This window comes from Vanessa tameamea, chromosome 16 (genome assembly GCF_037043105.1).
Source record: "Vanessa tameamea isolate UH-Manoa-2023 chromosome 16, ilVanTame1 primary haplotype, whole genome shotgun sequence".
In the NCBI taxonomy this organism is placed as follows: Eukaryota; Metazoa; Arthropoda; class Insecta; order Lepidoptera; family Nymphalidae; genus Vanessa; species Vanessa tameamea.
Window position 1 is genome coordinate 4197210 of NC_087324.1, and position 16187 is coordinate 4213396.

At 32.6% G+C, this 16187-nt stretch overlaps 1 protein-coding gene across 7 annotated transcripts in view; it reads left to right on the plus strand.

Annotated features, from left to right (window-relative positions):
* Positions 1-16187, plus strand: part of LOC113394008 (collagen alpha-1(XXIII) chain-like) — a 66730-nt gene that overhangs the window by 18398 nt on the left and 32145 nt on the right. For 3 of the 7 annotated variants that reach the window (XM_064217390.1, XM_026631171.2, XM_026631174.2), the window contains exon 2: positions 11494-11895. In XM_064217390.1, the coding sequence (XP_064073460.1) occupies positions 11707-11895 (189 nt within the window). In that variant the 5' untranslated portion in view covers positions 11494-11706. The remainder of the gene's footprint in view (positions 1-11493; positions 11896-16187) is intronic. The other 4 variants (XM_064217391.1, XM_026631172.2, XM_064217392.1 and 1 more) reach the window with 2 other exon arrangements.

Below are 16187 nucleotides of genomic sequence, written 5' to 3' on the forward strand. Positions count from 1 at the left end.
CTGGTCTCCCTTGAGACTAACCGCCTTAACCGAAATTGATCATGACGACACCACCATCACTATATAAATACTAAACATAATATACCTTACTTACAAAAAAACAAATGAAAACTATTCTTTAAATTTATAGAATATTGGATTAAACATCATAATTTCTTTAATTAATTTGGCGAAGCGTGACGACATAAGTGGTTTTTATACGAGCGCAAAATATACATCTAAATATTAATTATCTATGCGAAATTCATACAGAATTTTTATGAATATTAATCATTAGGTATTTTTAAAAGCTATGATTGGTTAACGAGAAATGAATCGTTCATTTCACGCAATAACCTTCAATATAATTATGTAGGAGTCAAATTTCGTTCCTTATTTTCTCATAGATATTATGTAAATATATTAAATAGCTTTTTCAGTAAATAATATGCTCATATTAATTTGTATTACTTAAATAACTTACGACTCATTTTTAGGGTTAAGAAAAGCAAATTACACAGATTTGTACTCTTTTGAAGAAAGGCAAATATCGGTAATATTTATTTTTGATTGTATCAATAGCTTCTGTTAATAAGAGACTAAGCTAATGTTGTATTTTTTTAAAGTCACTGATATGTGTATATAGATATCAATTCAAGGTTAACAATTCCCTTTAGAAAAAAAAGATCGCCCGTGTAAATGGCGAATCCGTTAAAATCGCGCTTAAAAATATTAAAATGTGTTAATGTTTTATAAGCACGGATTTCTTACGAGTAAAAATAAAAGACGCACACATTCACATAATATGTGCCTAAATATAGCCAATTTCTGAATAACCTTTACACAATCAAACCGTTAAAAATGGAGTACCAATTATACTTGGTAGTATAATGTGTAGGAATATCTATGTCATGTTGCTGTTTATTAGAACTTTTCATAACATCTAGGTTATCAAGTTCCCTGTACATTCAATACACGTCAAGTGCTGTCCTTCCTTTCCGACCTCGCTTTGTACGTATTTGTTTTGACGTACAAACATGTTTTCTACTGTTCGCAAACAGTATTTATAATTCTAACTCATTAGTATTAGTAGCACTTTTTAAAATGACTGTTGTGTTTTTAATGTGGATTTCTCTTTTATTTTATTTAAATGTAGACAGACGCAGGATGGAGGTAGTATACCTCAGGATACTGGAAGTCTTGACTATTGATATACTCTATGTAATTATAAAGGTTTATTCATATGTCATATTACCAAACAAAGAGTGATAAGGAAGCAAGTTATAGCCGCGATGGTCTAATGGATAGAAAGTCCGAATCTTAACTAAAAGTTACCAGTTCAAATCCAACATAACATAAGCATAACATTAGATATTCAGATATTCTACTACCAATGACTGACGGTGAGTGACTCAGCGTAACTACAGGCACAGAAGACAACCTTGGTTTCCAAGGTTGGTGCCGCATTGGCGATGTAAGGAATGGTAAATATTTCTTACAATTCTAATATCTGTGGGGCTTGTGGTCACTCGTTATCAGGTGACACCTACTGTCGCCATAAAAAAACGTCACATCCATAAAACACATTAATAGAATAGCATGATGATAACAAATCGTGAATCGTGAAGATATTTCACGGTTTGTGAAATGAATTTGAAGATTAAAAATTAAAAAATTAATCGAATCGACTTCGTGGTCTCGAGGGCGTGCAATAATATTTATAACACCCCCTTGTTTTATAAGGGTAACAAACCCCTATGGAACAAGGGGATGCGTTGCTATTGCTTTTGCTTGTTTATGGGGCATTAATAAATATACATTGCTTTATACTTATTAGGCGTCAAAGATACTATAAATAAATAATATTGTGTGTTATTTAAACAGTTTTTTTTTCATGATGTTTTAACGACCTCCGTGGTCGAGTAGTGTGTACACCGGTTTTCATGGGTACGCCACTCCGAGGTCCCGGGTTCGAGTCTATGCAGAAAAAGTTCATTTGTTTTCTATGTCGTCTTGGGTCTGGGTGTTTGTGGTACCATCGTTACTTCTGATTTTCCATAACACAAGTGCTTTAGCTATTTACATTGGGATCAGAGTAATGTATGTGATGTTGTCCAATATTTATTATTATTTATTTATTTTTTATTAAATAAATATTCCAGTAATATATATTTATTATTTTCTATTGGATTTTCTAAATGAATAGTATTTAAGATTTACAAAGTTCTGAGGTTAGTAAACAGAACAACTGTTAGATGCGGTGATGACCGAAAACTAAATTACAACTAAAAGTAGGTCGAATATGTCTTTTTGTATCTCCCTGCCCGTATGGCGTATGGCGTCAGCCCTCACGATACGTTAGCTTTCTCCCTTATAATTGTATTTAAAATAAGTTTGTTAGAAAGTAATTGATTGTGACCAAACTACTTCAAAGTAAAACATTCCCATTTACCATTACTTTAACGGTTAAAGTTTTAAAGGACATTCAAACGATTTACTTAATTTTCTTTATTACTTGTATAATTAGATAACTTTGGATAAACGAGTAAAAATATTTTGAAGATGAAATATTCTTTACTATCTTAATTTATGCTAACCTGCAACATATGAGCCGAGATGGCCCAGTGGTTAGAACGCGTGCATCTTAACCGATGATTTCGGGTTCAAACCCAGGCAGGCACCACTGAGTTTTCATGTGCTTAATTTGTGTTTATAATTCATCTCGTGCTCGGCGGTGAAGGAAAACATCGTGAGGAAACCTACATGTGTCTAATTTCAACGAAATTCTGCCACATGTGTATTCCACCAACCCGCATTGGAGCAGCGTGGTGGAATATGTTCCATACCTTCTCCTCAACGGGAGAGGAGGCCTTAGCCCAGCAGTGGGAAATTTACAGGCTGATTATGTTATGTTATGCAACATAGTAAGGTCTTATAACACTTTACATCCTTCAAAAGCAATTTCATTTTAGTGCCAATAGAATAATATTACCACGTTTGTGTGATTATTGAAGTAGTACGTGGGTTTAAAGATTCATGTGAGGTATTGAGCTTGAGCTTGCCTCAGTGTGTCAGCTTGTCACGATAAACAAGCTGACTTCAAGCTATGGTTGTTTTAGGATTTTCACAAATCTTATGAAAAAAATAAGTACATTTTGAAACCCTCTCGTATCTATCAGTCAGGATTTTTATAAATGTGTAAATTGTTTTATCGAAAGGTGACCTTTCGATAAATGTATTAAATTATTTGCAGCCACCTTTCGATAAAACAAGCATCGTTTATTTTTATAAAGTGTATATACGAAATGATTGACAATTTTCGCTGTTACAAACGAAACACGACCACTTAGTCCATTAAAAGTGTTCATAAATAAATAAAATTAATTTAACTGTGTAAAAAATCTAAATTAAATTCAATCCATTGAAACAGAGTGTATTTTTAAAAATTTGAAATGATTTTGTGTACGACGCGTGATAATTTATATAACGATGTACCTACGTATTTTTTATTCAACCCACGTTAAAATTACCAAGTCCATTCAAATAGAATTCTCTCTTTGATATGAGATATAAACTGTTCTTACAAAATATATACCAAAATTTACAAATAAATGCTATATGAGTGTCTATGACACATGAACATTGTCTATTTTCGTACTCTCAGTATGAAATAGGACAGCTAATTTGACACGGCCGGAAACAGTTTAAACACAGATTCTAGAACTTCACGGGCTCTCGGAGACATCGCAGCTTAAACACAGTTCAGCTTCCAGACTCTAGACTGCTTTAAATTATACTTATTTGGTAAAATACACTTTTCGAGTTTTCTTATAAAATTTCTCTGCTGAATAATAAGTGGTAGCAACAACAACCAATACAATGAAACGTAATAAAAGTTTTATGCTTATCGATGTTATTTTACTCAACATGTGTTAGGTATGAAAAGTAGCCTATGAGGTTAAATTATGCTTTCATACCAAATTAGAACAATTTCGCTCAATGGTTTGGCTGGTTTGGTTGTAAGAGTGACAGACAAAGAGACGGCTATAGTTATATAGCTATAGTTTATAATATTAGTATAGACGGTAAAGACAGTTGTCTGTACAAGTAATACTACTGCTAAAAATGATATTCTTAACCTGGTATCATTTATAAGACTCATATACAAAACTCCGCTGAGTTTGTTCCGCCGGTTTTTCTGAGGGCAGGATATTTACTTTTCCGAACCGATCTTAGTCAATAAGTAAATATAATGCTAGTTTATTGAATAAAGAAATTAAAGTGCATGTTTTTTTTGTTGTAAATAATGTATATAAAAAATAAATGAATAAACTATACTTTTGTAAAAGGGTTATTAAATTTTATTGAAGTCAATTTTTGGTTCCGCATGTAATGTCCGAATACGTAACTTTCATGGTTACTCCGTAAGCTCGATAGTGAAGATGATATTCTACGTTTTCAAAACAGGGGATTCCCCCCTCTTGAAAGTTCATATTAAGCCAATCTATCATAAGCCGATTAGGATGGCCAACGGTGATGACTATCGTAGGCATTGCGATTAATTAGCTTAACCCGCTCACAATGTTTTATCGTTATAAATTTTGACAGCCATTATGTCGAACAATTTTCAATTACAAGATAGAGTAGTTATTATCAGAAAATTTTGTCTCATTAAACATGATAACAACATTAGTTTTTTTATATGAAACATATTTTAGCACAGCTTGTGAGACTGAATCGTAAGCCGTTACGGTTAACGATAGTCTGTCAGCCATCATCATGTATGTAGTTGTGTACATGGTACTCTTACTGTATTCTGCGTTACTATAATATAAATAATAAAAAGAAGAAAAAAATAGGAAACTATGTGTTTATATATTTTCCTCCATATAATGTATTTATTGTAAATTAATAATAACAGCCTGTAAATATCAGTGAGCTTCTTCATTGGAAGGTAAAGCTAAATTGGCATCAAAAAAGCTCGGTGTGCTCAGCATTGCAGGACAGTATTTCACGTCGGCTCAACACCTAAAAGTATATAAGGTGCAAATTCAGCCTCACATGGAGTACTGCTCTCATCTCTGGACGGGTCCTCCCCAGTACCAGCTTCTTCCATTTGACCGTGTTCAACGCAGAGCGGCTCGAATTATCGACGATCAAACCCTTTCCGATTTACTTGAGCCTTTGGGTTTGCGTGGAGATGTTAGATCACTCTGCATCTTCTACCAATTTTTTCACGGAGAATGTTCCGAGAAATTTTTTGGATTAGTCCCGGCTGCTGAATTTCACCTTCGGATATCTCGTAAAAATTCAAAGTTTCACTCGCACCATCTAAGCTTCCAAAAATCCACAATATCGCGACTTTTAAGACATTTTCTGCCTCGCACAACCACTTTGTGGAACCAGCTTCCGTCGGCGGTTTTTCCGAACCGATACGACTTGGGCACCTTCCTTAAAGGCCGGTAACGTACCTGCAAAACTGCACACCCGGTATTGCAGATGTCCATGGGCGGTGGTAATCACTTTCCATCAGGTGAGATTCCGGCTTGTTTGCCATCTTTAACATGAAAAAAATATATCCCTTTGCTGGGCTATAATATCTTCTTTTTTGGGGAGAAGGCTTGGAATTTACTCCACCACGCTGCTCCAATACTTGTTACACATGGCAGATTTGTCCGTCACATTCAGATTTCCTCAAATTGTATTCCTTTGTTATAAACTACTTTATTCATAAAGTTAAAATTGGGATCTGACCCTTCACAGTAAAATTTACTGTCTATTAAGAACAAGTCCTCAAAAAAACTTACTATTAACGTGTAAAATCAGAACACATAGCTTGTATTCATAAAAGAACCCAATGGCTAACTAGAGACGAGAAAATTCTCACTCCACGACCGCGTTCCACTCATATCATCCCACTTAACACACTAGACTCGAAAGCAAAAAGTGGGCTGAGCAGTACTCGTACATTCAGACTGTAATAAATTTGTATGGATACCTACTTCTTATTCAACATTTTCGTATAATGTATGCAATCCAAATCAAGTATATCTGAATATACTTCTGTGTATGTTTTTACTGATGGTAACATCTCATATTTATTTATATTTAAACTCCTATATTAAAAATTCAGGGTCAAATCTGAGTGCAGCTTTCGGTATTTAACGATGAAACGACTTCTATGTACTTTAGTAAATAAAAGCAAGTCAATGGTATGAATCATAAGAGGTGACCGAGTATATCGTTCTTGTTAAAGTTATACTAAGACTAACATCACCACAATCAATTTTTTTACCATATAAGAGATTTGTTTGAAATTTAAATTAGTAGGCAAGCTGATAAAAAACATTAAATGTCCTTTATATTGCCTAATCACCACCAAATGTCCCATTTACCTGTAGTTAAAATAGTTCATTTACCCTTCTTTTCGGAATACAAAAATACTAAGTATTGTTTGGCGGTACAATATGTGAAATAGTGGGTGGTACCTGCCAAGACAGCCTAACAAATTAAGTTGATTGTAATGTTCCACATAAAGGGTAAATTTTCTATCATGTTAAAAGAATGGGGCTAAAAAGACTGCCTAGAGTCACAGGCGACCACTTACAATCAAGTAATAATCTTTCCATGTATTTGGCAAAATTAATTTGTTTGACATGGTATTATTACGGCTTGCTTACATCATGAATAGGTCACTTGAAGGTAAGCTTACACCTTTGGTCCTTGGTCAATGACAATGTTTATGAAGCTCTTGGGATTTAAATTATATTATGTATACTTTATTAATATACCATTAGTGATCATGACATATTTTCGAATTATCAATCTCCTGGCTTTGATCGTAAATTGAGGGTTTAAATAATAACTTATATTTCCTAAAGTTTAAGTTCCCTTGTAGCAAATTGGCTCTAAGGCTTTTCCTCTTTTTGAGGAAGTTTATCTGTGATCTGGTCGCACTTGTGGCGTTTTTTTATCTACTACATGCTCTCTCACAATGTTTTCTTCGAGCACCGATTACGGGATGAATCATAAGCACAAATTAAGCATAGGAAAATTCAATTGTAGTAAGATTGTATGCACATACATATGTGTTTGTAGCGCTGCGCTATTTCAGCTCAATTTATGTCCAATATACATGAGCACATAATACCTATAAATTATTTTACTCTATTTGTCTGTTTGTCCAAGAGAACGTAATAATATTGAAATATGTATCCGTCTGTGATTATGTAGTTTTAAGTAAATTTTTAAAGCGAGCTTAAATTATAATATAGTATTTTTCTCAATGTTGATTTTTCTATTCATAAAAAAACATAGTCTATAATCAACTCTATTGATAAGTTAAAAATACCTATATTTATTTATCTGTTATGAAGTATTCAGGGTGAAATATCTAAAGAAAAATAAATAATCTTACATGATTAAATTTTTTTTTTATTATCGAAATATAAACTAACTAGCTTTTACCCGCGGCTTTGCCCGCGTAGAATATGAATATATTTACAAATTAACTTAAAATGTTACGTTAATGTAATACCTCTTTGAATACCACATTGGTGTGAATTTCAACCCTTAGGGTAGAATATCCAGAAACGCTTAAATGCGAATCAACTCATATTTAATCGGTAGCCCAAAAATAAAATTTCGACCTTCTAACTTCAAAATGATATACTAACTAACCTAACCTGAATACGAAATGTTAACAACTATTTTGCCCTTTAGGTCTAAAATATCAAGAAACGCTTAAATACGTATCTGTTCATTTTTAATCAGTAGCTCAAAAATAAAGTTTTATGCTTCTAACTTCAAAAATGACGGTCTTCCAAACTATGCTATATACGAAATGTCAAACTCTATTTCTCCACTTTGGCGTAAAATATCCAGAAACGCTTAAATACGTATCAACTCATTTTAGTCGGTAGCCCGAAAATAAAATTTCATGCTTCTAATTTAAAAATGACGGACTTCCAGACTAACACCTGTATACGAAATGTGAACCCCTACTTTTTCCCTTTAGGCGTAAAATATTAAGAAACGCTTAAATACGTATCTACTCATTTTTAACCAGTAACCCATAAATAAAGTTTCATGCTTCTAACTTAAAAAATGACGGATTTCCAGACTAACCTATATAAAAAATGTCCTACCCCTATTAAACCCCTTAGAGGTAGAATATCAAAAAACACTTAAATACGTATTTACTCATTTTTAATCAGTATCCCAAAAATAAAGTTTCATATGTTTAGCTTAAAAAATGACGACTTCCATAAAAACTTACAACCCTCATTTCATCCCCTTATTGGTAGAATATCAAAAAACACTTAAATACGTATTTACTCATTTTTAATCAGTATCCCAAAAATAAAGTTTCATGTTTGTTACTTAAAAAATGGCTGACTCCCATAAAAACTTTCAACCCTTATTTTACCCCCTTAATGTTAGATTATCTAGAAACACTTAAATACGTATCTACTCCTTTTTAATCAGTATCCCAAAAATAAAGTTTCATGTTTCTAACTTAAAGAAACCCATACGAACGTTCAACCCCTATTTCACCCATTTAGGGGTAGAATATCCAAAATTCCCTCCCGAGTGGGTGTCATGATATTATGTTATTTTATAAGTGTACAGCCTAAAATATAAGTTTTATGCTTCTAGTTCTAAAAATTCTAAACATGACAATACTTTCAACAACTTACAACCTTTCATCCCCCTTTTCAACCCTTCACAGCACTTTTTCCAAATAAAAAGCCTATGTCCTTTCTCAGGCTCTAGACTATTTGTGTACCAAATTTCATTTAAATCGGTCCAGTAGTTTTGGCGTGAAAGCGAGACAGACAGTCAGACAGACAAAATTACTTTCGCATTTATAATATTAGTATGGAAGTATGGATTGTTATTTCAATCGCTAGAGAGCTCCGATAATAACCGCGTCCGATCGCTGCTAAATTCAAAGTGCTACAGGGAGAACCGTGGCCTCCGACGCGCCTATAGCACGCTCCCGCCGCACCGGCCGGCCGGTACCACCGCAAACGCTACGTACCGCAATTTTTAAAACTGTAATATCTTCGAAAATATTCATTTAAATTACATGCTGTAAAGGGCCATATTGATCTATATTGAATGCACAATTTATTTAAGGTACCTAATTGGATAAGGATTATTGCTGTATAGGTTAAAATCGCTTCGAAAATTGTCCAATATTTGTGGTAAAAAATAAATGACAAAAAAATGTTATTGTGGGCTATCTTTAAGAGATAGACATATACCATCGCGGACTTTTTTGTAGACATTTTTGAGGTGTACAATTCTGTAGTACATTATTTTGATCTATCTAGTAGGGTTCAGCCAGCGTTTACAATGTAAGCGCAAAAAAATGTATAAATTTACGACATCACATTAGAAACTTTTAAAATTATCAGTGTTACTTAACTATATTGTCTATGTATTATATACAAAAACCTTCCTCTCGTATCACTCTATCTATTAAAAAAAACCGCATCAAAATCCGTTGCATAGTTTTAAAGATTTAAGCATAGACAGGAAAAGACAGTCAGCGGGAACAATTTTGTTTTATACTATATAGTGATAACAAATAGGTACAACGCACACAGTTTTCACTCATTAGGAAATACAAACCGCTATGTCCCTGCGTTTTAAAACTGTAATATCTTCGAAAATATTCATTTAAATTATATGCTGTAAAGGGCCATATTGATCTATATTGAATGCACAATTTATTTAAGGTACCTAATTGGATAAGGATTAATGCTGTATAGGTTAAAATCGCTTCGAAAATTGGCCAATATTTGTGGTAAAAAATAAATGACAAAAAAATGTTATTGTGGGCTATGTTTAAGAGATAGACATATACCATCGCGGACTTTTTTGTAGACATTTTTGAGGTGTACAATTCTGTAGTACATTATTTTGATCTATCTAGTAGGGTTCAGCCAGCGTTTCCAATGTAAGCGCAAAAAAATGTATAAATTTACGACATCACATTAGAAACTTTTAAAATTATCAGTGTTACTTAAATATATTGTCTATGTATTATATACAAAAACCTTCCTCTCGAATCACTCTATCTATTAAAAAAAACCGCATCAAAATCCATTGCGTAGTTTTAAAGATTTAAGCGTACAAAGGGACATAGGGACAGAGAAAGCGACATTGTTTTATACTATGTAAAGATGTTCAGTAATCATTCTTTTGAATAATAATAGGTAGCAATTTCTTTTTTCCCCATTTATAAACCATAGGAAATTTTATCGTTATTTATTATTTATTATTTATTTTTATCCAATAACGTTTTATCACAATGGAGAAATATATCATGCACAAAACCTTATTATTCTCGTAAATATATCAGAATGTAATTACTGTAGAGAATTTTCGATTAGATACCACAATTCGCGTATTACTAGTTTTAAGCGAAATAAACAGCAGTAACGTCGATTTGAAATTACGGCCTTTTGTTCAATAGATACAATGATAAGTTTAGTTCGAAATATTAATTTGAATTTTATAAAATTATTCGTGTGAATCTTGAAAATAGGTGAATTGTTATGATTCCCTTGGCTCATTTTATTTTCATATATTTTTATTTTTATTTTATAAAATTGGTTGGTGGACGAGCGAATGGGTTTATCTGAAACCTCCTTTGAGAATGAAGTACACTGACTCATTCACTCTTAAAACCGGAACATAACATTTTAGTAATGTGAACAGAAATACTTAGGTATTTCTGTTCACCGGTAGAATATGTGATTCGTTATTGATCTCTAACCAAACGGGCTTGCGCAAAATCTTGTCTTGTGCTATCGTCGTAATTTATCATAAAGCAACAAAACACAAAACTCTCCATCACTGTGCTTCAACTGCTATTTGTTCTTGCATAACTATGCGGATTTACTCATCTATAAGTAGAAAGGAAGTGCCAAGAATATGAATTATTTCAACGCTCAATTATTTTTTCGGCGACTTTTTTAATTAAATTAGAATAAGACTAAATACATTGTTACCCAAGATTAGGATCTTGGGTATGAGAGTATTTGTTCCAAATTTAAATAAAAATTTCACCGATCCTTACCATTAAACTAACATGAAAATAATAACGGATTTCAGTTATAATACTATGCGTAGTTTTTGTCCAAGATATCTCCAATTTATTTTCAAGATTTACCATTTGTAAATTTTTTTAAGATTTTGGATAACTTTCATTTTGTATGGGATTTTAATTTTTAGTTTCCAAAATAAAATGTACGTCACAAATTTGTGAATCTTAAAATGATTACACCAGGAGTAATAATAATGGCGGTCGGATAAGTAGAGCAACGGCTCTTCTTGTCTGTAAATGTGCGTTTGATTTTATTTTTTTTCTGATACGAAATTAAGTCTATTTTCAATTAAAACATATCCACTAAGTGGATAATTAGCAAATCTGAAACAATCCTTAAATCCGTTAAATTAATATCAGCCTACGTTATTAATAATAGGAAAAAAAAAGCTTAGGTCGACTGACGTTCTAATTCATAACCCAATAACTGACGAACTGTGAAAGTCCCTTTGACTCCAATATAGGAGAAAAAATATGACGTGGGAATTGAAATGTACGAAGCGAACTTCGTGAGAATTTATAATTTAACAAAAACAGAAGGAGGTTTTATTGTATCAACGCGTGAGCCTGTGATTAATTATGATTAAAAGGTGATAAGTGCTAACAGTATGGCTATGGTTATATCACAAACGACTAAAGCTGCGATCGGCGGATTCTTAGCGCTGATGATACTTGGTGCTGTTCTGGTTGTTGGTGCAGCCTTCGGCTGGTTCGATCCTAAGAGAGAAGATGAAGATACACCAGCGAAAATCAGCGCTAGACTTCAAGGAAGGACATCGTTTGTCACTCATAGAGCTGTGAGTATAATATTTTACTAGTATGAGCTTTTAGTGGAAATATCTCGTTAAGGTTAACAACAGTAAATAATAAATAACTATATATTTGAGAGCCACTGCATCGTACTTTTACTTAGTACTACATCTTGCATCGTGTTTCAGATTATATAGACATGATAAGAGTTAGGTTTAATTAGTTTAAGAAACTGAAATTGTAAAACCATCAGACACATTAAAATAACATTAATTATTATATTATAAATAAAATACAACTATACACTTTGAGAAACATATAACATTTATATTAATGGACTCATAATATTATTTAACTACCACTAAATAGCATTACAGCCATACAATTATGTAAATAAATTCATATTATTAGCAATTAATTATATTGATGTTAACGATACAATGGAACCTTTAAAGGTTTTTGTATGTAAAATATACAAGATCAAGAAGGAACGGGTAGTATTAATTTACTATTTGTAACTGTAACTGCGTTTGACTAATACTATAGAATGAGAGACAAAGCTCATACGATGACCTCCGTGGTCGAGTAGTGTGTACACCGGTTTTCATGGGTACGGCACTCCGACGTCCCGAGTTCGATTCCCAGCCGAGTCGATGTAGAAAAAGTTCATTAGTTTTCTATGTCGTCTTAGGTCTGGGTGTTTGTGGTACCGTCGTTACTTCTGATTTTCCATAACACAGGTGCTTTTGCTACTTACATTGGGATCCGAGTAATGTATGTGATGTTGTCCAATATTTGTTTGTTTATAAGTACAAGTAACATTGTTGCCTACCTGATGCAACGTTTAATTTCATCAGCCGTGTTTCAGGTTATACCTAAACGTTACAGCTTTAAAAGTAACTAGTTGTTTTATATTCTAAGCATGTAAATGATTATTTAAATTAAACCATTCAAATTTCGTAACATTTAAGCATTTTCATTAGTCAAACTTGTGGAATACTAATTACTAAGATTTGCTGAAGCGGTACTCTTGCCGAAAATGTACCCAATATTGTATTCAACTCAGAGCAGAATATGTTTAGAACAACTGTTTTAATCTGCTATTTAAATTGTTTATAAAAATAATATTTCAACCCGTAGTTAGTGTTACAAAATTGTCACATGTCTTTGCGATTTTATGTTTTGACAAAACATAACATATCTTCAATAATATCACATAATACAGACTGTTTTTTTATATATTAGTGATAAAGTATACATAAACATAACATACATAAACAGCCTATAAATTTCCCACTGCTGGGCTAAGGCCTCCTCTCCCTTTGAGGAGAAGGTATGGAGCATATTCCACCACGCTGCTCCAATGCGGGTTGGTGGAATACACATGTGGCAGAATTTCGTTGAAATTAGACACATGCAGGTTTCCTCACGATGTTTTCCTTCACCGCCGAGCACGAGATGAATTATAAACACAAATTAAGCACATGAAAATTCAGTGGTGCCTGCCTGGGTTTGAACCCGAAATCATCGGTTAAGATGCACGCGTTCTAACCACTGGGCCATCTCGGCTCTTGATAAAGTATAAGTACCTATTTAGTCGATATTAAAAAAAGCAACGTCAACGCACTTGCAAGCATCCCAGTGTTGCAGATGTGCATGGGCGGTGGTAATCACTTTCCATCAGGTGAGCCCCCTGCTCGTTTGCCCCATATCACATAAAAAAAAAATCTTAAACTCATCGCACAAATGCCAAAATACGATCCGTTATTAAGTATAACATTTAAAGGATTCACGTATAAAACATCATCATTTCCAGAGTGAGGTACATAATGACTTCTTATATGAAATAACAATGTCGAATTTTTAATTCATTAATAAATTTATATTATAAAGTATGCGGCGTTTATGTGTTTAATGTTTATTTAATATGTTTGTGTGTAATTATTGTCGTCATCATAAACTGGTTCGAGTTTTCATAGACTTCAGAATTTGTGAAAGGTTTGCAATTGATCAGCCAAAAATATTTTAATAATTTATGAATATATTGTTCTCTCTAGATGTTGAAAAAGAGTAACTACTGAGTTTCTTGCCGGTTCTTCTCGGTAGAATCTACATTCCGAACCGGTGGTAACTTTACTTTAAATAGTTTGTTAAATGACGATTCAAAAGTGCTTGTAAAAGCCTACTTGAATAAAGTATATTTTGATTTTGATTTTTAGACATTCAGTGTATTTTATAATAGCAAGTTTTAATCGTCAAGAGCTACTACCGGTTCCGAAATTGAACGCTACCGAGTTAAATCTACAAAAATTATAAACTTTACTTATGGTATTATTTTAACAACAAATTCAAAGCTTAGTGGAAATTCAAGTTATAATATTAAGCTATATGAATTCGCTGTAAAGTAATTTGTGTTTGATAATATTCTAGTACCGTTTTACATTCAGGTAAAATTTATACAGTTTGAAGTCAGACCGAGTATTGACTTCTGAGAAATATCTGTTGTTTGTGATCAATCGATAAAAGCTCTTAAGCCCTACCCTTACCCACGTCTTAGTGTGGGTATGTATAGAGCTGTACTGTTCTATTGCGGGCTTACGTCGTATAGGAATAGGTGTTAGGATTTGGTCTTAACTTGTTTACTTTATATTCTAAAATAAATCTTGACCAAACCAGGCTTAATATAAGATTGTGTATTATTATAATTATTATTTGTCAGATTTTCAATACTTCAGCTTATTTTATTGAAGATTTAATTTTAAGTTTTACTATATGTGTTTATAATATAATAAAATTATACCACTACACATTGGGTTTAACTTTTATTTACTGAATTATAATAGACTGTTCTACAATCGATTTTTTATGGCGAATAATAATGTCATATATGTTATCATAATAATTTTCAAACGATAAATGCACGAAATGAAGAGTTATGATATAAACAAACAAAAATCGAGCAAAAATATTTTTACAAATAAATCTTTTAATTTTCCAGTGACACGTAATATCTTGATTAATAAAAACTGAACAGATTAAGATGCCATTGATCGTACAAAAAAATAAGAAAATTAGTGACTTTTATACTTAGTACTATAATATCTAAAATCGGATCAAAGAATTACCGCATCGAAATTAACCAAATTGGACCAAGACCGCGATCATAGCGACAATGTATTAATAATTCTAAAGATCGTAAGAATACTATTGTTTGGAGAGTTCTGCCCGCACTAACCTCCTTAATAACATAGTCAATATTATTATATAATATTACACTAAAGATTTAAAAAGATGTTAATGTCGATATCGATATGTTTTTGGTTTATTAAGTTTTTGTTACAGTAATATCTTAAGAACTACGAGAACATATGTCTATGAGCCCTTAATAGTACAGAACCACAGCATGCACTGGCTTGAGGTTAAGGTTTTGAGCATGTCTATCTAGGTAGGCAGCCATTCATAAGCCATTCTACCGTCTAACAGCAATACTTTAACAAGCTAAAGTTAGCCATTATAACTAAGAGCACAAGGGACGTAACATATTATTACATCGCCAATGTCTATGGACAGTGGTCACCACATACCATCAAGTGGCCCATGTGCTCGTGTTCATGGAGTTGAAAAACAACCTTACATAATATAACAACATCAAAAGTCATACGTGTTCTGTAAAGCCGAAGTCAATACGTATAGCACTTTAACAAGACTTTCTCCCGGCCTCATTTGCATATCCGAAAAGCAAAATTAGTATGCATACCGTAAAATGGGTTGGGTTTTTAAAGAATTAAAAGTAACGAACTTGAGAATATACTTTTATTGATAATTTATTATATTACCTTGACTACTTTAAATATATAATTAAATTATTAAAATATTATATATTGATATTTCAATAATTTAATTTCAAAAAATATATTTCTTAATATAGTTTAATATAGTTCAATAAGGTGGATCCTCAATATTTTATCAATGTAACTTGTGTGATTATTATTAAATTGTAGATTCAACTATAAATCTCATTACCTTTAAATATTAACTGGCGCCGAAGCTTGTAATAATTCTTACTAATCTAATTTTGTATATTTTGATTATACAAACATAATATATATATTATACAAAAATGTATATTTTTTTATAGTTTAGTTTGGCGAACGAGCATATGGGCCACCTGATGGTAAGTGGTCACCACTGTCCATAGACAATGGCGCTGTAAAAAATATTAACCATTTCTTACATCGCCAATTCGCTACCAACCTTGGGAACTAAGATGTTGTGCCTTATGCCTGTTGTTACATGAGCTCACTCACCCTTCAAACCGGAATACAACAAGGCAGAGTAA